At 42.8% G+C, this 22,688-nt stretch overlaps 1 protein-coding gene across 4 annotated transcripts in view; it reads right to left on the bottom strand.

The window, feature by feature from the left end:
- Positions 1 to 22,391, bottom strand: part of LOC115088491 (usherin-like) — a 54,880-nt gene extending 32,489 nt beyond the window's left edge. For 2 of the 4 annotated variants that reach the window (XM_029596755.1, XM_029596758.1), the window contains exons 1-4: positions 22,278 to 22,391; positions 16,030 to 16,243; positions 4,288 to 4,371; positions 656 to 900 (exon numbers count right to left, since the gene is read on the bottom strand). In XM_029596755.1, the coding sequence (XP_029452615.1) occupies positions 656 to 900; positions 4,288 to 4,371; positions 16,030 to 16,057 (357 nt within the window). In that variant the 5' untranslated portion in view covers positions 16,058 to 16,243; positions 22,278 to 22,391. Of the gene's footprint in view, positions 1 to 655; positions 901 to 4,287; positions 4,372 to 16,029; positions 16,244 to 18,622; positions 18,734 to 22,277 lie in introns of those variants that run through there. The other 2 variants (XM_029596757.1, XM_029596756.1) reach the window with 2 other exon arrangements.
- Positions 22,392 to 22,688: the final 297 nt, after the last annotated feature.

The following is a 22,688-nucleotide window of genomic DNA, read 5'->3' as shown; positions in this document are numbered from 1 at the left end:
GTCCCTAAAAATCAGCAGCAGCCTCAAAGCAAGTTGGGTAATAAAGATTTATTGGATATATTTATTTAATTATAAGAACGTATCGTTTGCCATAATTACCAGCCCTCCTGCTCATGGCAGATAACTACCATCCAAAATATCAACAACAGATGATAATTTATCACGTAAAAGCCTCATAGTAGAGCTGTGCCTTTAACACTCTCCCCTAAGCATTTAGATTTGATGAAGAACAGAAATTGAAGTTATTTTCCGCTTGGTCAGATTCGCTACCTTCTCCCACTACGTGAACCAGCACCTTATCCAGTTCAGATTTTTGCTAATTCCCAGCAGTAACAGCACCAAGCCCTGGCCACTGCTGAGTGGGTGATGAGCACATGTGGCAGGGATGCCCGATGCTTTGCCGTACACCAGCATGAGTCCAGGACTCGACTGGCGAACCGACGCACACTTTCTTAATATCATCTGTACGGGTGCTGTATTTCCATCTTAAATTATTTAGCCATGATTTGTTTGCTAATTATCATAAGATAGATTGCGTTGAAATACAGAGCTATGTGGTTATGCTCCAGAAATGGAATGGCTTGAGACATTAATAGAAATCATCTGCAATGCTAAAAATAAATCTCTCTTTCTGGTCAGAATTAGTTTGACTCACCGTGTATGTCTCATTTGGTGAGTAGACGCTCGCAGGTACCATTCTCTTCTGGAGTGGGACCAAAGGAGGCCTTTCTCTTGCATAAGACTGCATACTTAGTTTCTTTTTAAGTATCAGGGACAAGAAGATGGCCAACAAGATCAAGCCCAGACCGCACATTAATGTTATAAACCATAGTTCAGTGTAAAACGGGGTCATTGTTGGTTTTGTTCCATTCTTTTCTGCAGGAGCTTCTTGAATAGATCCTTATTAAAGAATAGAATGAATACAAATAAATTAGATTAGTAAATGATTTGGTTGTATTGTGCTGGTACTGGGGATTAGGGAAAAAAAATACCAAGAAGCTGGAAGCACTTCTGATCATTTGTTCTTAATTACATGTATTTCATGATAATATTGGCATTAGTGTGTGCACTAGAAAAAACGTTGCTTTGTTTGATTTTTCTTTTCAGTTTTTTTCCTTTTTGATTTTGTTTTATTTATTCAAATCGGTAATAATTTGACACTTACTCGTACGTAGCCAGACGAGACCTGAGCCCATTGTCATTCTAATAGTTTTGAGGAGTATATTTAGTTATCTAATATTTCATTAGGCAATTTCCTCCATTTTCAGACTTGTCTTGTGGGGCCAGGTTTCAGTACTTGACTTACTTCATGGGCCTCACAGTACCTGCAGAGAGAGCTCGAGCCGGTGTGGGGATAATAGGGAAATAGGGAAATAGGGAGCACAGGAGCGGGGGGGGGGGGGGATTGAGGGAGGAAGAACAAGAGAAGGGGTGTTAGGGGGAAAAATGAAAGGTGAGGTGTCAGAGAGAAAATGATTGAGGGGGATGAGATTGAACATGGGAGAGACTGGGATGAGAGAGACAGGAAAAGAGAGGCTGGGGGAGATCCAAAGGGCAGGGAGAGATCTAGTGAGGAAGAAATGGAAATCAGAGAGATGGCAATGGAGGTGACAGTCAAGATGGTAATATGTTGGAATAGGAAGAACTTTAAAGATGAGAGTATGGCGAAGGGATGAAGGATGGGCAAGAGATGGAAATAGAGGGATGATGGAGATGAATTTCTAGGATGAAGTGAAGAGGTAGTAATGGAAGGTAGAGATGCAGAGGCATCACAGAATGAATTTGCGGCTAGGTTTGGCCGACAGCTTCAAGTACAGTAATATCTCGAATTCCCAGTGAAAGTGCAGGTGCTCACATAGCCAGGTCTGATGGCAGGCTACGTGCTCCTTCTATCAACCATGGTCACTGTTGCACATTGGTGATGGCAGGGTACTGTAGTGGAGAGTTAATCTGATGACAGAAAATAGTATCTCACCACATGGAGCAAAACTGGTGCCGTTACAAATGATAGCACTCCATCCTTACAAACAAAAAAGGATGAGGGAACCTTCTTCAGTTAAAATATCTTTCAATATATTTCTCGAGAATTTTCTTTTTAAATGTTTTAATAGCTACAGGAGTGGTATTAGACTTCAATATGTGCTCAAATGGGCTTTAGACAGACTCAGATATCAACTTTCAAAATCTAATCATATACCAGTCCAACATATAGGAACATTTAGCTCAAAACCTCCACATCAAGCATGAACTTAGTAATGGCAAAGTGAAAAGACACCAAGCTACTTGTCTTCTAGGAACAGTGTTCAAATAGACACTGCAGTCTTTTGGACACTACATATTCACATCTGAAGAAAAGACCTGTGTGGTCTTGAGAACTCAAATATAACATTTATGGATAATACTTATACTGATCAATAAAAGCCAGCACAGTGTGCATAAAATACAGTTTGTTCTAGGAGCCATACAGCTACTAGATCACCGTATTGTATATTTCATTCACTGGACTGAAAGTAAAATACGTTTTTCTACCTTTATGCCTCAGTGTTTTTGTTTTTTTTTGCATTGATCTTTATTTCTTTTTCATGATGTCCTTATGTCTTTTCCTAATTCCTTTTCCAGGATCTCCTGTCTCCATCACTTCCTCCCTTCATCTACCGTTCCTTCAGTTCCCTTGCTTCTGCTCCAAATCTCTCCCTTCCCTCAGCATCACTTCACTCTCTCTAGCCTCTCACTCCTCCTACATCTCTAGTTCTCCCTATCCCAACCCTTCACTTTTCCAATTGTCCGCTCCATTGTTCCTCTCTCCCTCTATCTCCCCCACTAGTTTACTCTCCCCATCAATCTCCTGCTAATCTGGCTCTCTTCTCTCCCAACAGCCTCTTTCCTCTCACATCATTCCCCATCCCCCATATTGATTTTCTCACCCTCCCTCAATCATTTCATTTTACTCACCTCAACTCGCATTTTCCCATTCCCTCCAGTTTGCCTCACTCATTCCACTCTGATTCCCCTTACTTCTAATTATCCCCTAATCTACTTCTCCACATTACCCTGCCTTTGATTCACTCTCACCCCAGTCATCCCCTTTCATACTCTCCCCCTCCCTCCAATAAATTCTCTAAATCTCTATTATACATGCTCCCCATCACCCCTTTTTCTCTCTCTTAAGCCCTTCCTCATCCCAAACTCTGGATTTGTCTCTCTCTCTCTCTTTCTCTCTCATTTCCCATCACTCCATTACACCTCTCTCTCTCTCTCTCTCTCTCTCACCCACATCACTATCTCTGGCTCTCTCTCACACACACACCCAATCTATGGCTCTCTTTGCCCTCATCACCACCTCTGGCTTTCTTTCACATAAACCCTCCACCTCTGGCTCACTTCCATTCCATTACTACCACCTCTTTTGTTCTCCCTCCCCCCTGTACTGTGCCCCTACATTCCACCCCATCCCCTCCATGCGTCTCCTCCCACATGATTCTCATGCATCCCCATTTCCTGGTTCTCTCATTTCCTCAGACAGCCCAAGTTTACATTTACCTCCCCTCCATGTGCTCCCCCCAACATCCAACCCCATCCTCATCTCCTCCAACTTTCATCCTCTCCCACCACCAGCATTCACTTCCTCTTCACCTCATCCATTTTCAGCATTTTCTTCCGCTCCTTCCCCATCAATCACTTACAGCTTCCTGACTGTGCCCTCGGATGCCTCCTTCCGTCTCCCTTATTCTGCCCTCAGCTGAATCCTAAATCCTGAGGCCACAGGATGTGGCTGTGTCTGTATCTAGTCCAGCCCCACCCTTCCTGTAGACATAAGGGGACAGGTGGGAGGATTGAGAAATTACAACACAGGACACAGAAGAACAGAAAAGAAATCGCTCTGCTCCCTTGTCTAGCCCCTCTGCTCCTGTTTCTCTCCACAGGCTGCTTATAGTCTGCTGAGTCTCACCCCTTTCCCCTCCCGTGGGGAGAGGAGGCTGAGGGTGGGGCAGATACTACAGAGAAATGAACACTTGCTTTTCTCCCTTTTCCATCTCCTCCCCTCCTGTTCCCTGAAGAGAAATAAACAGAACAGTTGTTTGAGATTAGTCACTGGCCATTAGATTCAGGGCATGAACCTTGTATGCCCAAGGCTAGCAAAACCCATATTTTCCAAACTCAAATGTTAAACTCTATACTCCATGTTTTAAAAAAATGTATTTTCTCTTGGTAATTAACAATTACAAATGTTTGAAGTAGTGGTTTAAAATGGATGACCATGTTGTAGATAAAGTTCAAATTACTTACCAAGTCCTGTTGCAGTGCTGTATCTGATCACTGGTGTTCTGATGCTCCTTTTATTGATTCTGCAGCTTATCTGAAAGAAAAAGGCTATAAAAAAAAAACAAACAAAAGGAATCAGATTACACCATGAATAAATATATTCAAGAAACAGCTCAGAATTTACATATGTAGCCATATTATACATCAACAGCATAAAACTAAAGATCTGATGGATGCTTATTAGATGCATGGTTTTTCATGCATGCTTATTAGAATTATGTTTTCCCAAACTCACCTGTAATCAGCATTCATTAAACCATTGTTAACATTTTGACCAATGTATTTTTAAAATTACTGAAAGTGTGGTTAATAAATTATGCATTAGTAGGGCTTCCCCAGCCTGTCCTGGTGACCCCACAGACAGCTGGATTTTCAGGGTACCCATCATTAATATGCATGAGAGAAGTGTGCATACAAAACACCAGGACACCAGTGTATGAAAAAAAACCCAACCCTATTTCTTGCATATTCATTGCTGCTATCTTGAAAACCTGATCGGCTGTGGGCTCATCAGAACAAGTTTGGGAAGCCCCGAGAAAGAGCATCTTTTTCTAAAATCCAGCAGAGACATTTGGAGTCCCTAACATTTGCAAACTGCTAAAGTCCACCATCAATAATACTTTCTGCTGCAATTTTTCTTACTGCTAGCGTCACCGATTCTGTCCTTGTTTTATTCGTTGTGAAAGCTATTTTAATTTCCTGCAAGCTGATTTTCAAATGGAAACTCCCTGCTGGGAACTAGGCACAGGGAGTTCAAAATAAATGCCCCACGCATCCTTTGCCGGGGCTGCCTTGTGCACTGCTCCAGCCCCCCTCCGCAGGGCTGTTCCTTTTTCCTGCGGTAAAGTACTTGCTCCGTGTATTTTCCCCCGCACTGCGGGAGGGGAAGAACAATTTTTAAAGAGGCTTTCTTCATAGGTAAACAGCCATTTATCTGGATAGAATCCCTTTGGAAACTGAATTGCCCTGATGAGATGCACATTCTGTAATGTGTACAATGCCATTCTAGGAAGGAAAAAAAAACCCTTTACTGATGTAGTTCATAAGTATTTGGGTGTCGAGCGCTGCTGGTCTGGCATAATACATTTTTATAGGATCTGTCATCTAGTTAGACCTATTCTCCCCCATTCCTATCTAAAACGATTGTCCACAGTGGCTTACTTCAGAAAATTACAATTCACAGTTCAATACATAATTACAATATAATAATATAAAATTCAATTACAATATAATCACAAATACTAGCAATAAAAATCAGTTAATAAATAACATACTTCGAATTACATGATTACCACACAGATCAGGTACCATAACAGCAGCCCCCCCCCCTCCCCCAACCAAAGTAACCTCCTAAATGCAAACCAGAGAATGATATTGAATGTCCAGGGCCCATGAAAGGGCACAGAAAGGGATAAACTCCTTTGATTTGTCCTTTTGGTGGCAATCTGCTGGCAGCAACCCTCTTCCTGCGGCAGCCCTATTATCTGGCATGAAGATGACATCATCAGGGGGCATGGCCAAGGGGACAGCAAGGTTCCCTGAGACAGCTGGGGTCGACAGAGAGTAGCTGAGGCCCTATGTGTCTACATGGGAATCTGGGGGAGTAAGAGGGTCTTAGTTCCTGTGTGTGGGTGTGTAGGAGAGCATGTATGTATGCGCATGTGACAGTGTATGTGTGAGAGAGAATGTGAGTGTGTGTGTGAGTGTGTGTTTGTAAGAGAACGAGAGTGTGAGTGTGTGTGTGAGTGTGTGTTTGTAAGAGAACGAGAGAGGATAAAGATTGTGTGTCCCCCTAGCCTTCTAATCCTCGACAATCTCAGGGTGAATGGAAATTAGGGCCTTTTTTTATCCTTCTTAGTTTGAATTGTTGGATGTTATTTGATATATGTGCCGTTTTGAGATATTTTATTGGTGTTTGAGAAATTTAAGAAAAATGTATATGACTAATTAATAGAAGTTATTCTATTTGTCAGTAGTTTTAAAATATTATTATATTAGTTATAATTTATGCTTTGTTTCTTGATTTTATTTGTTTTATGAGGAATGGTGCTTCTATTTTTTGATTGTTATATAGAGTCTGGGTTATTGGGGTTTCCATTTCAGTTTTCGTCTGCATATTGCTGGTCCTAATTTGTGATCCTTTATTCTATATTTGGTGAGGGTATGTCTCTGCTTCGTGTGTGTGATCGAGGTGAGACATGTCTTTGTAGGGATCTATAGCAATCGGGTTTGTTTCATTTCCCCGGTAGTTGATGTATTCATATTCTGGGATCCAGTGCAATATTTGCAGTGCTGCTTTTTCACAGGTAGGGTTCTTGTTATTTGACTCTTTGGTGTTACTACTGTTACGAAATTATAAGTTTGCTGTATAGATTCTGAGTGGTTTTTTTATTTTTTTGCAGGGTTTTGTGTTAGTTCACAATGTGTCTGGCAGTAGAAGGAGTTTGTGCTGCTATTGCTGTGAGGTACCTGTCGGGATGTGGTGTGGTATCTGCTTCTCTTTGTGTTTGTGTGCAGGGGCGTAGGGTGACTGCTGAAGTTGGTGGTGCATCAAAAAATTTGCTGCTGCCATGTGATCAACTCTCTGAGCTGCCTCCCCAGCCTGACATCATCAATAAAGGCCAGGCTCAAAATGTCTCCTTTGGGATGCTAACACCTGCAACACTGAGCCGGCCTTTGATGATGATGTCAGGCTGTGGGAAGTAGTTCAGACTATTAGCAGCCCAGAGCAGGAACAGAGCTTTAATCTATCGGTTACTGATGCCGGCAGTTAGGAACAGCTCATGGCAATCTGCTGCCTGAGGCAAGGGATAGGATAGGATAGGATGAGCTGCTCGCCCCCTGCGCTGCTGCTCTTGCTAAGGTACCCAAAAGGGGTGCACTCTCCAAGAGACAGCCCACAATAACTCACCATACAAAAGAAAATTCAAATTCTGGTGTCACCACCGTAACAGCCACACAAACACCTTCACTGCCAGAAAACGTTTGAAGTAACACTTGGGAACTTTGACTTTCAGTCACCCTGAGATTGTCGTGGAGAAGAGTGGAGGGGGAGCAGGTTACACACCAACTTTCTCCTCTCTCACAAAATCCTTCTACACCTCTCTTCCTACTCCCCCCTTCTACTTCCTCATTCCCCCTTCCTTCTCAGTCACTCACCCCCTCCCTCCCACTCACCCCTTCCCTTCCCTCTCAACACTCACCCCTCCCTGCCACTCTCTCCATACCTTCAACCCATCTCTCCCACTCACTACCACGCGGGGTCTCTTCTCGCTGGGGAGAGATGGGGACCCCCTTCAGCGCATCAGCACAGAGCGCTGCTGAGCAGGGCCAATGCTAGCTTTTTGCTGCCCTGTGTGAGCAATTACCATTCCGTTTCTTTTTTTAAAACATTTAATTTGTATTCTTTTTCTAAACAGGGCCTGTGCAAGGGTATTAGGCACCCTAAGTAAATCTTACAGCTTTGTGCCCAGGCCTCCCCTCACCACAGCCCTCTCCACACACAATTTAAAACTATGCATCTATAATGCAAGATTTTATTAATTAATTAATTTATTGATTTATTTATTTAAATCTTTTTTATACCGAGGTTCCGGTAACAGAGTTACTAATCACCTCGGTTTACATTTAAACCATCAAACAAATGACATGAAATATGTCTTACAGTGAACAAGGAAGAAAACAACTTGGATACAAAAATAACATGGTAGAAAGGACATGAAAAAGAACACTCACATGAAATAAAACTATCACAACAACATGTATATTATATTTACATGCACTGCTGTGGTGTCAACCAGAAAACCATGTATAAAAGCCAAAAAGACATTTGGAACATTTGGTATTAAGACTATAGTAACGCAAATTGAGTGTGGGCTTGGTCTTCAGAAAGCTATGAGCAAATTAAAATGCAATTACAATATAATAAACCTACCAATCCAAACCAGCACTACCAGCACTCAAACAGTAACCAGCCTACCTATGAAAAGGCAGCACTGCAAATATTATATCGGTCCTTAAAACACAAACATACCACTTATCAGGAAAACAGAACAAACCAAGCTGCTCTAGATGCCTACTCAGAAACTACACGCTAGCAAAATACCTCACCTTCGTCACATATGCAGAACACAGACAGACCCTCACTAAATACAGAATCAAGAGACCATAAATAAAAGCATGCAGACAAAAACTGAACTGGAAATCGCAATCAGTCATACTTTGTATATAGTGCACCAATGGAAAAACATCAAACAATAAAATAAAAATATCTAAAGCATCAATTATAATAGTAAAACCAAACTATTAAAAATAATTAATATATCAGAACTATATCCAGAACAAAAATGCATAGATTATTATTTTTTTTTGCATTTCCCTAATACCAATAAAATATTTCAAAACATCATACAAATCAAATAACACCCAATTAATTAAAATCAGTAAGAGTAAAAAAACAATCACTCACTCTCCATACCTGGGAATTTTTTACTTCCAATCACCCTGAGATTTTCATGGATTAGTGGGAGGGGAAGAAAGGTGCACAAATGTACTCCTCATATATGTACATGTTCATTCCAATGCTCACACAGACATACATAAATACTCTTTCAAATCTCACACAGGCTCACAGATATACACATATGCTAGCTCACTCCCTCTCTCTCAGGCACACGCACACACATATGCTGGCTCCCTTCTCTTTCAAACACACACACACTCTCTCTCAGGCACATACACTTGCTCCCTCCCTCTTTCTCAGGCACACACATACACACTAGCTTTCTCTCACTCAGGAATACACATAGGCTCCTTCTCTTTCAGCAATCACACACACAAATGAGCTCCCTCTCTCTCAAGCACATACACACACACACATGGGCTCCCTCTCTCTTGGGTACACACGCATACACTCACTGGCTCCCTCTCTCTCAAGCGCAAACACATAACTGGCTCCCCCTCTCTCAAAATCACATACACACACACTGTCTCCCTCTCTCTCAAGCGCAAACACATACACTGGCTCCCTCTCTCTCAAGCGCAAACACATACACTGGCTCCCTCTCTCTCAAGCGCAAACACATACACTGGCTCCCTCTCTCTCAAGCGCACACACATTCACTGGCTCCCTCGCTCTCAAAATCACATACACACACACTGTCTCCCTATCTCTCAAGCGCAAACACATACACTGGCTCCCTCTCTCTCAAGCGCAAACACATACACTGGCTCCCTCTCTCTCAAGCGCAAACACATACACTGGCTCCCTCTCTCTCAAGCGCACACACATTCACTGGCTCCCTCGCTCTCAAAATCACATACACACACACTGTCTCCCTATCTCTCAAGTACACACATGCACAGGCTCCCTCTCGTGCAGACAGACACACACACACTGGCTCCCTCTCTCTCTCAAGCACACACAGTGGCTCCCTATCTCTCAAGTGCACACACACACGTTTACTCCCTATCTCTCAAATACACACACACTGGCTCCCTCTCTCTCAAGCACTCATACACTGGCTCCCTATCTCTCAAGTACACACATGCACTGGCTTCCTTTCACTCAGAGAGTAAAGACACTCACAACGCCTCTCTCTCTCTCATGCATGCTGGTTCCCTCTCAGACAGACAATCAGACACACACACACTCACAGGCTTGAAATCGATGAGATCCCTGGGCCTCCTCCACTTGGCCGCTAAGCCTGGTATGATCCTTCAGCAAGCGAGGGATCTTTTTCACTTGTGCCGCTGCACGGGATGGGATCCCTCCAGTGACTACAGTCTTACAAATTTGGTGGTGCATGGCACACACCTTTCTAAAGTTGGTGGTGTCTGTGTATCACTGTCCAAAATGGATGCTACACCCCTGTTTGATGATTCTTATTGATCCTTTCGGCAACCTCAAGAGAATGAAAACTGGAATTTTGAGCTTCTGGTTGGCAGTGTTATTGTCTGGTATTTGGCAAACGGTTCAACAGCTGATTGGTTGGTGTATGCATGTATATATATAATATATATATATATATATATATATATATATATATATATATATATATATATATATATATATATAATATATACATGATGTAACCCAACTTTTGGGGCTTGGGGCACAACAAATTGTATTGATGGAAGGGGGGACCATGGCTGAAAAAGTTTGCTCATCCCTGGCCTAGAATGCCCCTGGTCTGGACGTGGTAATAGCATGGTCTTTCCTTCCCATCCATGCAGCCCAGAAAAGGAAGTGGTGGGTCTATGCGGGCGGAAAGAAGGAGAGGCCATGCAGTCATGGCAAGAGAAAAGAACAGCGTATCCTCCGTGCCATAGCAGGAAGAGGAAGCATCAGCCCTGGACCTGCATGGTCTTGGACACAAGAGGATCAACACTGCTTTGCTTTCCCCCTGCCCACATACGCAGGAAACAGTGCGTCATCAGCCCCCGTGGCCTCAAGAAGAGGAGGCTGCCTGCTGGACTTCTGCTTCTGATGGGAAGAAGTGAATGTGTCTGATGGAGAGGGGGAAGGAACTGAGCATATCTGTGTGTATGTGTGTGTGAAAGAGAGAGAGAGAGAGCATGCCTGTGTGTATGTGAGAGAGAGAGAGATCATTTCTGTTTGTGTAGGTATGTGAGAGAACATGTCTGTATGTGTGAGAGAGCATGTCTGTGTCTGTGTGAGAGCATATTCTGTGATTCAGCATGTGTATATATATGAGAGAGAGAAGACTGTTAGCAACAATTCGTCTCCTCTCCCCTGCTAATCCATAACAATCTCAGGGTATCTGGAAATCAAAAGATCCCAGGTATGGACAGCAAGGGTTTTATCTTTTTTAAAGTTTTAAGCATTGGGTGGTGTATGAGTTTTATATTATTAATTGAATGTCATTCTTTTTGTCAGCTTTTTTGAAATATTATTTTTATTAGTATGATTTTACTTCTATTGATGATTTATATTTCTTGATTTTATTGTTTGATGTTTTATGAAGAATTGTAATGTTTCTGTTTTTCCGTTGTTGAAATGCATGCATAGTCTGGCCTATTATGGTTTACAGTTCAGTTTTTGTCTGCACGTTTGTATTACTAATTTATGATCACTTTTTTCCGTATTTGGTGAGGGTCTGTCTGTGCTCTGCATGTGAGATTAAGGTTAAGTATTTTGCTAATGTGTCATTTCTATGTAGGGATCTTTTGAAGCTTGATTTTTTCTGTTTTCCAAATAGAAGGTATATTGGTGTTTTAAGGCCTAGTGTAATGTTTGCATGGTCACCTTTTCATATGGTTAAGAACATAAGAAGATGCCATACTAGGTCATACCATGGTCCATCAAGCCCAGCATCCTGTCTCCAACAGTGGCCAAACCAGGCTACAATAACCTGGCAAGTACCCAGATCCCATGCTACTAATGCCAGTAATAGCAGTGGCTATTCCCTATCAACTTGATAAATAACAGTTAATGGACTTCTCCTCCAAGAACTTATCCAAATCTTTTTTAAACCCAGCTACACTATCTGTACTAACCACATCCTCTGGCAACAAATTCCAGAGCTTAATTGTGTGTTGATTGAAAAAAATGTTATCTGATTTGTTTTAAATGAGTTACTTGCTAACTTCATGGAGTGCCCCTTAGTCGTTCTATTATTCAAAAGAGTAAATAGCCGATTCACATTTACCTGTTCTAGACCTCTCATGAATTTATAGAGCTCCATCATATCCCCCCTCAGCTGTATCTTCTCCAAACTGAACAGCCCTAACCTCTTCAGCCTTTCCTCATAGGGGAGCTGTTCCATTCCCCTTATCATTTTGGTAGCCCTTCTCTGTACCTTCTCCATCACAATTATATCTTTTTTGAGATGTGGTGACCAGAATTGTTCACAGTATTCCAGATGCGGTCTCACCATGGAGCGATACAGAGGCATTATGACATTTTACGTTTTATTCACAATTCCCTTCTTAATCATGCCTATCATTCTGTTTGCTTTTCTGACTGCTGCAGCACACTGAACCGATGATTTCAATGTGTTATCAACTATGACGTCTAACTTTGAGTAGTGCTGACGGTTAGTGCTGTTTTGGAATGGGAGGTTTATTATATTGTAATTGTAATTTAGTTTGCTCATGGCTTTCTGAAGACCAAGCCCACAATCAAAATGCTTTACAATAGTCCTAATACCAAATGTGTTACAAATGTCTTTTTGGCTTTAATGCACCACATGCATGTAAACATAATATTCATGCTGTTGTGATATTTTTACTTCAAAAGACTGTACTTTGACTGTGCTTTTTTCATGTAGAATCTTTATTATAAATGCCTAATTTGAAATTGTGTGTGGAGAGAGCCGTGATGGGGAAAAGCTGGGCACAAAGCTGTAAATTTTACTTAAGGGTGCCTAATACCCTTGCACTAACCCTCCTTAGTAAAAAAAAAAATACAAATAAAATGTTTAAAAAAACCCAGAATGAGGAGGGGCCAGCCCAGTAATTGGTTGCACGGGGCTACAGAAAAGTTAGCACTGGCCCTGCATGGTGGCACCAGATGGGATGCACTGGCAGGGGTTCCCGTCCCTCCCCAGTGAAGAGACCCCATGCGGTGGTGCCATGTGGTGACTGGGGGAGGAGAAAAGGGGGGACCCCGCAGGGGAGACAACAGTGAATGCTTTGCGCAAGGCAGCTGCAAATATAAGATTTCAATAAATAAATAAAATAAATAAATAAATAGAATTGGCCCCCGGGTGCCGGAGAACCTCACTACGCCTTTGGCGGGATGCTCAAAGGGTTTAACACTGGCCTCTGACAACAGATTGCCAATCACTCATGACTTATTATTGTACATCTGGGAATTTGTCTGGCTATGAGCTGTGCTGTTTCAGAGTGGTGTTTGTGTTGGCGGGTTTTGGAGCATCTAGGGGTGGGTGAGTTAGTGAATAGGGCAGTGGGCTGCAAGATGTACACGGGATTGTTGTTCGAGCCTGTGATTCTTGAGGGGGAGAAGGTTCATTTGAAGCTTCATCGATCTAAGACGGATCAGGTTGGAAGGGGAACCTGGTTGGTATTTGCATCGGTGAGTTGGCTGGCTGCATGTGCTTGTGGCTGTGTGGGAATTTTTGTCTCTAAGGCCTGCAGATGGTGTTCAATTTTTGGTGCATTCCAATTCTTCTGCCCTTACTCGGTATCAATTTGCATTTTTGTGAAAAACGTTAGTGTTCTTGGGTTTGCAGACGGAACGTTACAGGACCGGTTCAATTAAGATTGGTGCAGCAGCCTCTGCAGTGCTATCTGATCTGTCAGAGGGGGTCTTTTGCCGCATGGGGTGGTGGAAATCTGGGGCCTTTCAGTCTTATGTTAGAACTGGGAGTTCTTAATTAAAGTCTGAGTATGGTTTATATTTTTCATGTCCATGTCAAAGGGACAGACATGCTTGGATTGTATGGCATTTCTACATTGTGTGGGCACACAGGCGTGCTCTGCAGCGTCCTTATAGTCCACATTTGGGCTTGCTGTAGCATGGCTTGTGAGTGCACTGGTTTGGGCGGCAAGGAATGTGATAAATCAGGAAAATGGACATGCCAATTGTTTGATGCAGTGCTGAAGGATGTATCTACCTTTATAGGTTGGCTGCCTAATACAATCATTTGTTGGTCAGACAGTATACCAAGGCCTGCTTGTCTGGATCCAGTTATCTGGTGTTGTGGCCAGGCTAAGGTTAACCAGTAAATTGGTTCCTGGCTGCGAGCACAAGGGGATAGGCACATCAAACACATGAGGGCTTGGGATGTTTCTCTGATGTGTGTCAAACACATTGATAGGGTTCATTTATCCGTTATGGATCAGGATCTTTTAAATAATGCATTTTAAGTGGTCTTGGAGGATGTTCTGTTTGGAAATTTTAGCCTGCATTTTTTGGGGTCACAGGATAGGTTGCCTATTCCGTGCCTGTTGAGGAATACCTGAGTATGTTTTGGTGTTGACGGTTTGGCCAGGGGTCTGCATGGTCGATTCCAGAAGCCTTATATGGGTTTGATGACATTGGGTTCATTCACATCGGTGGGAAGAGGGTGGGGGCTTGCTGGAATGTGGTGGGGGCCTCCTGGGGTGGCAGCAAGATGCTGTCAAATGCATACAGGTTGGCTTGGCCTGAGGGTGGTGAATTCTATTGGGGCATAGCGAATGGCCAATGGGGCTATTAGACATTTTAATCATTGGCTAGAGAAGTTGGTTATTTTTGTTTGCTTATTAAAGTTGCAACCTTACTGAATCTCAATTATATTGTCTGTGGCTACTGGAATGAATGTGGATGCATTTATGAAGGGAGCAGATGTGGGGAGAGGCCAGCAGGTTCTGGTTGCCTGTATTCATCATGTTTTGCTCATTCGTATGTAATGAAAGCACATCCCTGATCCCAAAGTCAAAGCTAGTTTTCTGAGGAAACGGCTGAGATCTAAAACATACTCTCCATCCAGACAAGTATTTTCACCTGGTTGCCCGAATACTAGTTCTGAATAAGTTCAAAATCAGCAGAAAAGAACAAACACAATGGAAAGGCTTCTTGAAGGGGATGGGGTCAATGACACTTTAATGATTGTTTTCAGGGATAGGAAAAATCAAGTGAAAATATACTGGAGCACGGCAGGCGTGGCTGGTCCTAGGTCCTTACTAATGTGGGTACCAGGCCTGGCCTCATATAGCTCTGCAGAAAAGGAGGGTCTGTTTTGGGTTAGGATCATTAGGGGAGGGGGTTGAATAACCTTGCTGCTCTGGTGCATTCAAAGGTAGGCTCGGATTCTACTATATATGCAGTTGTATACACTGTACAATGGGTTCTAAATAAAGAGGCACTATTTGACTTCTCTATTGGATCTAAATTCATTGTCTCACACTGTTACATTTGGTACAACAGAATTAACATCATTAACTGAGAAGCTATTCTTCACATCAGATCAATATACGTATTGCAACTGAGGCTAAAATATTGAAAGAAGTTATCATATTTTCCCCAAACTAGACAATTTCAAAAGTGAATCGTGCCCATTTGGCACCCACTTATTTCTAAGCTCTTCCTCGACCCATTAGTTTGTTTTCAAAGATATTTAATAGACCTGATAGATGCTAAGTTGGGCCCAATAACTCACTCTTCTGACTAATCAATCAGTAGTGTAGTACATTAGTATATAATCAAACACTGGTCTCTTACTACTATATCAGATGAAAGCAACGTTGTATATATGCCTTGGACATGCTCATTTTTCATGCTTTTGGCACTATACCATGACAATGATTATGCAACATTCGAATTGTCTTGTGAAATGTTTCCTATAGTTTGGATTGCTTTAAGACTGACTCCTAGGATGCTTATCTAAAAAACTAAACCAAAACCAATCCTATTGCTTTGCAGAGTTCCCCAAACAACTTTTTACTGTTTCACCTGCAAAGATATCACCAAAATGACTAAATGCAAAGGTACCACAAAATGCCATTTTTAAACATTCTTTGCTTCCTCCATACATCATGCACTAGAACCTTTTATCCCCTCATAATCATTTTTCACCTTTCCTGACATCTTAATGCAGCACATTTTTTATGAGCCTATTACTTCACGTTGACACTTTAATGCAACATGTTTTTATTTTCACACACCTATTACTTCACCACAGAAGGAAAAAAAAAAAACCTGATGGCTGTTCCAGACATCAGCTGCCTCTTAGTACTTACCCTCCTTTGCGTAGTGATGTTGATCCATCCAGAGGCCGTGCTGCCCACAGAATTACAAGTCACCACTTTCAGACGGTAGTTGGTGAAAGGCGGAAGATTAGTCACATTGTAGCCCGACCATGGCTTTCCCGTTACTTTTACCATTGATGGGGCCAGGCGTGCAGGGCTTTAAACGGCTTGAACCAGGCTGAGAGCAGGGCTTTGCTCATGAGGACTGCAAACATGGACAAATAAGTTTAACAGGTTGGTGATAATGAACCAACAAGCATCCATGCAGCCTTCCACCCAGCCCCAACATAGAAATACAAAATGCATTATATGATAAGGGAAAATGAAAGTGGTTTAGCAAAACCCTTATATAACTACACATGTATTTCAAAGCATCTGCAAGAACAATTTAAGATAACTCAATAAGCAGAAAAGAAAACCATTATGATTCCTTTGTTCTGATTATTTCATTGCTGTGGTCATCCCAATGTTAAAAGGTTTTGAAAACTCCTCCCCCTTAGCCGTTCCACCAGTATGAGTTGAAGCAAATCGGGGCCATGCTGGGCTGATCCATATCACAAACCTTTCCCACTGTTGCTAATAAGGCTTTAATCATTCACAACTAAAGAATGTTATAAACTTCAGCTTGTACAAGGTGAATTCCATCCAATATCATAAATAAAACACCCTGATCAGGGCATACAATATCTCACCCTTCAATGTAATTAAAAACAAGCTGATACTCAATAAAAGATGTTTTATTCTTAACCAGTGTGAAATAAAATATATTAGGGAAAAAAAGGAGTCCTAGAAATTAGATCAAAAGAGCCAAGAAATAAGCAAATTGATAACATTCTAACTAGTACTGCTGCTGTAAATCCAATCCCATCTACATCTTCTCCCTGGATTTGCAAGTCAGTTCTCATGGTCACTTGGGCAGTTCAGAGATGGAGAAATCGATCCAAATTTAGTCTGAGTCCGCTCTACCGCCAACAGCCGAATCAACACACCAACAGGCAGATTTGTCTAGGAGGAATTTGCATTCCATTCCTTGATTTAATGCAGGTTTTAATATCCTTTATTGGACCAATCTAAGAACTGTTCAATGGTATGATAAGTTTTCAAGACCACAAGACCTGGCTTATGAAGGGTTACCTCTAATGTTGTGCTTATGGAGAAGTTGATGGAATCCCATAACATTCCACATAGCTAATTCCATTGAAAAAATAAAACAACGCAGAGAGCCAGAGGCATTAAAGGTGAATTTTAAAAGTCCGGCGTGCACATCAATTAGGGGACGTGCGCATAAATCGGGAGTACATGCACCCACCCTATTTTCAAAATTCGGAGATGTGTGCTCATCTCACTGAGTTTCAAAAAGGGGTGTGGCCTGGGTGGGACATGGGTATTCTCGGGGCATTCCAGGGCGGGGCCAAGAGATAGGCACTTATCTATCTATGCACCTGAGTGCACACCCAGATCCTCTGCTGCATATATTTACTTCTGCTATGGAGGAGGTGTAAGTCAGAAAAAAAACCCCCACCAGTTGTTTCGGAGGGGTTTAAAGAGTCTGGGGTAACCGGAGGGAGTGTAGGCTATTAAACCGGGGGGGGGGGGGGGGGGGGGGGGGGGGGGGGGTTGGAGCACCTGGCTCATAAGTGGGCAAACTGGTGAAACTGGTCATGAGCCCCTTTTAAATTCCCTGACTTACATGGTAGGAGCGGCATTTACATGCCTAGTTGTGTGCCCCTTTAAAATGCACCGCCTACTGCATTTATAACATATGTGCGCGCATGTTATAAAACTGCCACGTCCCTGGGTACCCGCTAGCGCACATGCGCCAATGTGTACCCGCATGTTATTTTCAAAGTTATTGCCCTTATGTAAGAAATGAACAGCAATCACTATAAAAGGATGCTCATACCATGTGTGACCAAATTTAAGAGAACTCTAAAGTTCGTCACTTAAAGTCTTTAAAGGGTCGTGGTTTAAACACCGGAAAACGTTTTAAATTTTCTAAAATTTGGTCACACGTGGTATGATTGCCCTTTTATAGTAATTGCTGACAATTTCTTACTTTTCCAACTATTTTTAACATTTTTTGCATTTGTGCCTGTTTTTTTTTTTTTAATTTTTGTATTGATGCTAATTCCAGTGATCTATTTCCATATGCAGTTAAGCACCCTGCATTCAGGAGGTATCTAAACAAATAAGCATGTATTTATTTAAAGTTTCTCTCTGCCTTTCCAAGGTCTGCTCAAGGGGAATCACAATAGCACAAAATACAATTTTCAAGGAAAACATGGCCAAGACAATAAATAAATAACTAAAAAAACACAAAAGATAGGCTAAGAAAAGAGCGCATAAAGATACAAAATGCCAGGACGATTGCAACAAGCAAAGATTACGAATACCTGTAAACATGCCAAACTATTAGCAGGCTGAAAAGCAGCAGAAATCTAAAAATTGTATTACGGCAGTTTCTATTAAAATCAGGCATCTTAACCCTCCTTACACATAAGAACGTGAATATGAATTTTAGAAAGCTGCTGTAAAACAACCCTAGCTTTATAAGCGCTGTGCACCTGGGAGAGGCTCCCCTTACTTGCAATTTTTTTAGGACGGGCACTCCATAAAGCTGAGAAGGCTTCCTTGCACGTTTCCTGTTTGCCTATTCCGAGGGAAGGAGCTGCCGGCTGACCAGATCTAAGCCATCTCGACGGTGGGTAATATGAGAGGCAATTTTTTCAAGTAAGGCTTTAAATGTCAGCACTAATGTCTTGAAATAGATCTGGGCCAAATAAATAAATAAATAAATAATGCTATCAACACAGGACGGCTTGGCACCGCTGAATGCCGGTTAATAATTGATCTGTCAAGTGTCTTACATGCAGAAGGTTTCTACTTATCTGGTAAAAAATTCATCATTTTTCTGCATGCTCCCTTCTACAAGTTACCTTTCCTCCAGTGCACTTTTCAAACAAATAGGTTTTACTCCGAAAGGTTTTCCTTTTAAGCTTGCTACCTAAGTAATCAACATTCATCTCTTAAAAGCAGAGGGGAAAACAAACACAGCACTACCTATCAAGCCAATGTAAACCTGATCATATGCCCCTGTAAGCTGACTGTTGTATATTAGTCTATATATCAGTCAGTCTATGGGGTGGGGGCACCAGAGGGTCTTAGTCCACCACTGCATGTATTTTCTCTTTGAACATTATCCTGCCAAAACTACCCACAAAAATTGACAGATGCCAATGTCTGCACATAGGGGCTCCGAAAACCTACTCCTGCGCGTCGCCGAGCCTATTTTGCATAGGCTCGGCGACGCGCACAAGCCCCAGATGCGTATATCTCCCGGGGCTTTGAAAAAGGGGCGGGAAGGGGCGGGGCCACGGGCAAGGCTCCGGTTCGGGGGCGGGACCAAGGCCTCCAGCACAGCGGTCGTGCCGGGGAATGGTGCGCCGGCAGCCGGCCGGTGCACGTAAGTTACGCCGGCGTAAATCCTGCAATAAAGGTGTGTGGGGGGGGGGGGATTTAGGTAGGGCTGGGGGGTGGGTTAGATAGGGGAAGGGAGGGGAAGGTGGGGGAGCGGAGGGAACGGGGAAAGCCATCGGGGCTCCCCTAGGGCTCAGCGTGCACAAGTGTACACCCCATTGCGTGCGCCGACCCTGGATTTTATTAACATGCACGCGGCAGCATGCGCATGTTATAAAATCAGGTGTACATTTGTTCGCGCCGGGTTGCGCGCACAAATGTACCCCATGCGCGCAGATTATAAAATCTACCCCATAGGTTTTTATTTTTTTTGGGAGGGGGAATACAGAGGGATGGTAACTTTTAAACAGATGGGCAGGCACACATGCGTGCACATTCATCAGCCCGCGCCCATGTCGTTCGTATATGCTCGCATGTTATAAAATAGGCTGACCGCGTACACAGGTGTGTGCAATTGTAAGTGGGCGCCCGCCTATATGTGCAAACGCTGCTTCTACCGTGTAAGTGGGGGGGATTTTAAAAGCCACGTGTGCCAACGCCATTACAAACATAGAAACATAGAAATGACGGCAGAAGAAGACCAAATGGCCCATCCAGTCTGCCCAGCAAGCTTCACACATTTTTTTCTCTCATACTTATCTGTTTCTCTTAGCTCTTGGTTCTATTTCCCTTCCACCCCCACCTTTAATGTAGAGAGCAGTGATGGAGCTGCATCCAAGTGAAATATCTAGCTTGATTAGTTAGGGGTAGTAGCCGCCGCAATAAGCAAGCTACACCCATGCTTATTTGTTTTACCCAGACTATGTTATTCAGCCCTTATTGGTTGTTTTTCTTCTCCCATGCTGTTGAAGCAGAGAGCCATGCTGGATATGCATCGAAAGTGAAGTATCAGGCACATTTTCTCGCAGGTGAGGGTTAGGACTTCCAAACCCCCTTAGTTTAATAGCCTCCCTTCTCCCCTGTTAGCCCCGACCCTTAAAACCCCGCCAAACTATTTTTTAATCTTTATTTTATTACTTACACGCCATCTATAGCAGAGGTAAAGTTACGTGGCAGGGGAACCCAGCGCCTGCTTGTGCACGAAAGATATTTTACGTGCCGGTTTGAATGTGAAATCCAGAAATGCCCGTGCCCTGTCCAAGCCCCGCCCCCTTTTTTAGGAAAATGTTTTGTGCACACGGTGGGAGATACGCGTGTACTCGGGTGGATTTTAAAATCCGCTTGGCGCACGCCAGCCCGACATATTCACGTATCTCCTGGTTTTGGTGCGTGTCAGGTTTTGATAATTCACCTTTATGTGCATTACTTTTGAAAATGCAAAAGCAATGCGAGTTACTCCAAACCCTGCTCTGACCCTGCCCACAAATGTACTTCTTCAGAGTTTGGCGGGGTAAAAGCCCAAATAAAGCACTGTGGCAATGTCCATGGAAATCATTCTCCCTCTGTCCCGTCCCACATCAAATTTTCAGAGTATGTCAGAGGATATGAAAATGCAGACCTGGTTGGGGTTTTTTTTTTTCCAATCTAGTTACTCAATGAATATCCACACACAATTGCCATCCTCTAATAACTTTTGGTTTTGGCATCCATTTTGCATACAAGTCACATAAAATTTGTATGACATGTCATGGGGTCCTCGAGGATCTTGAAGGGGAATTTTAGGAGGGAGCCACATATTTCATGAATATGCGCATGCAATTAGATCACTTAATAACTTTTTGGTAATTATGCCTCCTCATAACTTTTTAGTTTTACATCTGATCTGCATCACATTTTAGGACATGGAAGTGGGCATGCAACAATCCTGATGGGTATTTTTCTTTTTTTTTGGGGGGGGGGGGGGGGATCCATGTATTCCACGCATATGCACATGCAATTGTCAACCCCTAACATCTTTTCGGTTTTGCATCCGATTCACACTACATTTTCGGGACACCAAATTTTTACGATGTCAGGAGGTCCAGGAGAAAGGGGTATTTTGTGAGTGCAGGGGGGGTTGTCCACGTTTTCCCCAAATATGTGGTTACAATTATTTTGCAGGTTACACCACCTGATCATTTTTTTCCTTTCCATCTGATCCACACCAAATTTTCAGGACATGACAGAGAGAACAAATCCTAATAGTTGTTTTTTTTTGTTTTTTTTTTCCCTGGGATCCAGGTACCCCACAAATATACACACACAGTTGTCCACCTCCTAATATTTTGTTTTGCATATAATCCATACCAGATTTTAAGAATATGTGAGGATTTCATGGGGATCATAAAAGGAGTATATTTGGTGGATCCACATATTCCACGAACAGATACACACAATTACACAACCTAATGACTTTTTGCCTTTACACCTGAGCCACTACAAATAGAGATGTGAGTGGTCTACAAGGATCATGACATGGGGATTATTATTTTTTTGGGGTGGGGTGGGGGGGTAGGGGAGGGATAGAGGAGAGGAAAAATCTATGTTTTGCACAAATATGCGCACGCAAATTTGTCACCTAATAACTTTTTGGTTTTATATCCAATCCATACCAACATTTCAGGACATTTTAGGGGGCCTATGAGAATAATGAGAGAGATATTTTGGGAGGGGGGAATCCACAAATGCTACAATTTTGGCACTTGGTAAATGTATTTTGCATTCTTTCCACCAAAGGCATCGAAAAGGGGGCGCCACAGGGGCCCTGAGCCTCGCAAAATTCGGGCCACTGCTAGCATCGACTGCTCCCCTCTCCCCTTCTAAATTTCTATCAGGTTTCTTACCTACTGGACATATCTGCAAGAGAGTGAGACCTCCTCTGCTGATCAGGCCCCACGGGCTCTGCTGATTCAGTCTCTCCTCGCTTCCCCCATCCCGGAGAATCTGAAGATGTCAGGGACAAGCTCTCTCTGCTGGAAGGAGATCAAATTACAGCCAGCAAAAAAAAAAAAAAAAAAGGGCTGCAACTTTATTATCACCTTGTGACAGGCTGACAGCAGCAGCAGGGGAAGCAGAAGACAAGGTGAGGGCTATGTTTTATAATCAGTAATCTTTTTTTTTATTTTTGCTGCTGTGCTACTGGGAGTCAGGGGAAGTTCTCTGCCCTGCCAGAAAGGCCACTGTGTGAGCTGGCCTGGCTGATCTCAGAGAAGGGCAGTGCAGTGCAGTGGGCCACTGACACAGTGAGTGTCCTG

The sequence above is a fragment of the Rhinatrema bivittatum genome, chromosome 3 (assembly GCF_901001135.1).
Source record: "Rhinatrema bivittatum chromosome 3, aRhiBiv1.1, whole genome shotgun sequence".
Taxonomy (NCBI): domain Eukaryota; kingdom Metazoa; phylum Chordata; class Amphibia; order Gymnophiona; family Rhinatrematidae; genus Rhinatrema; species Rhinatrema bivittatum.
This window is presented reverse-complemented; position numbering and strand designations above follow the sequence as displayed.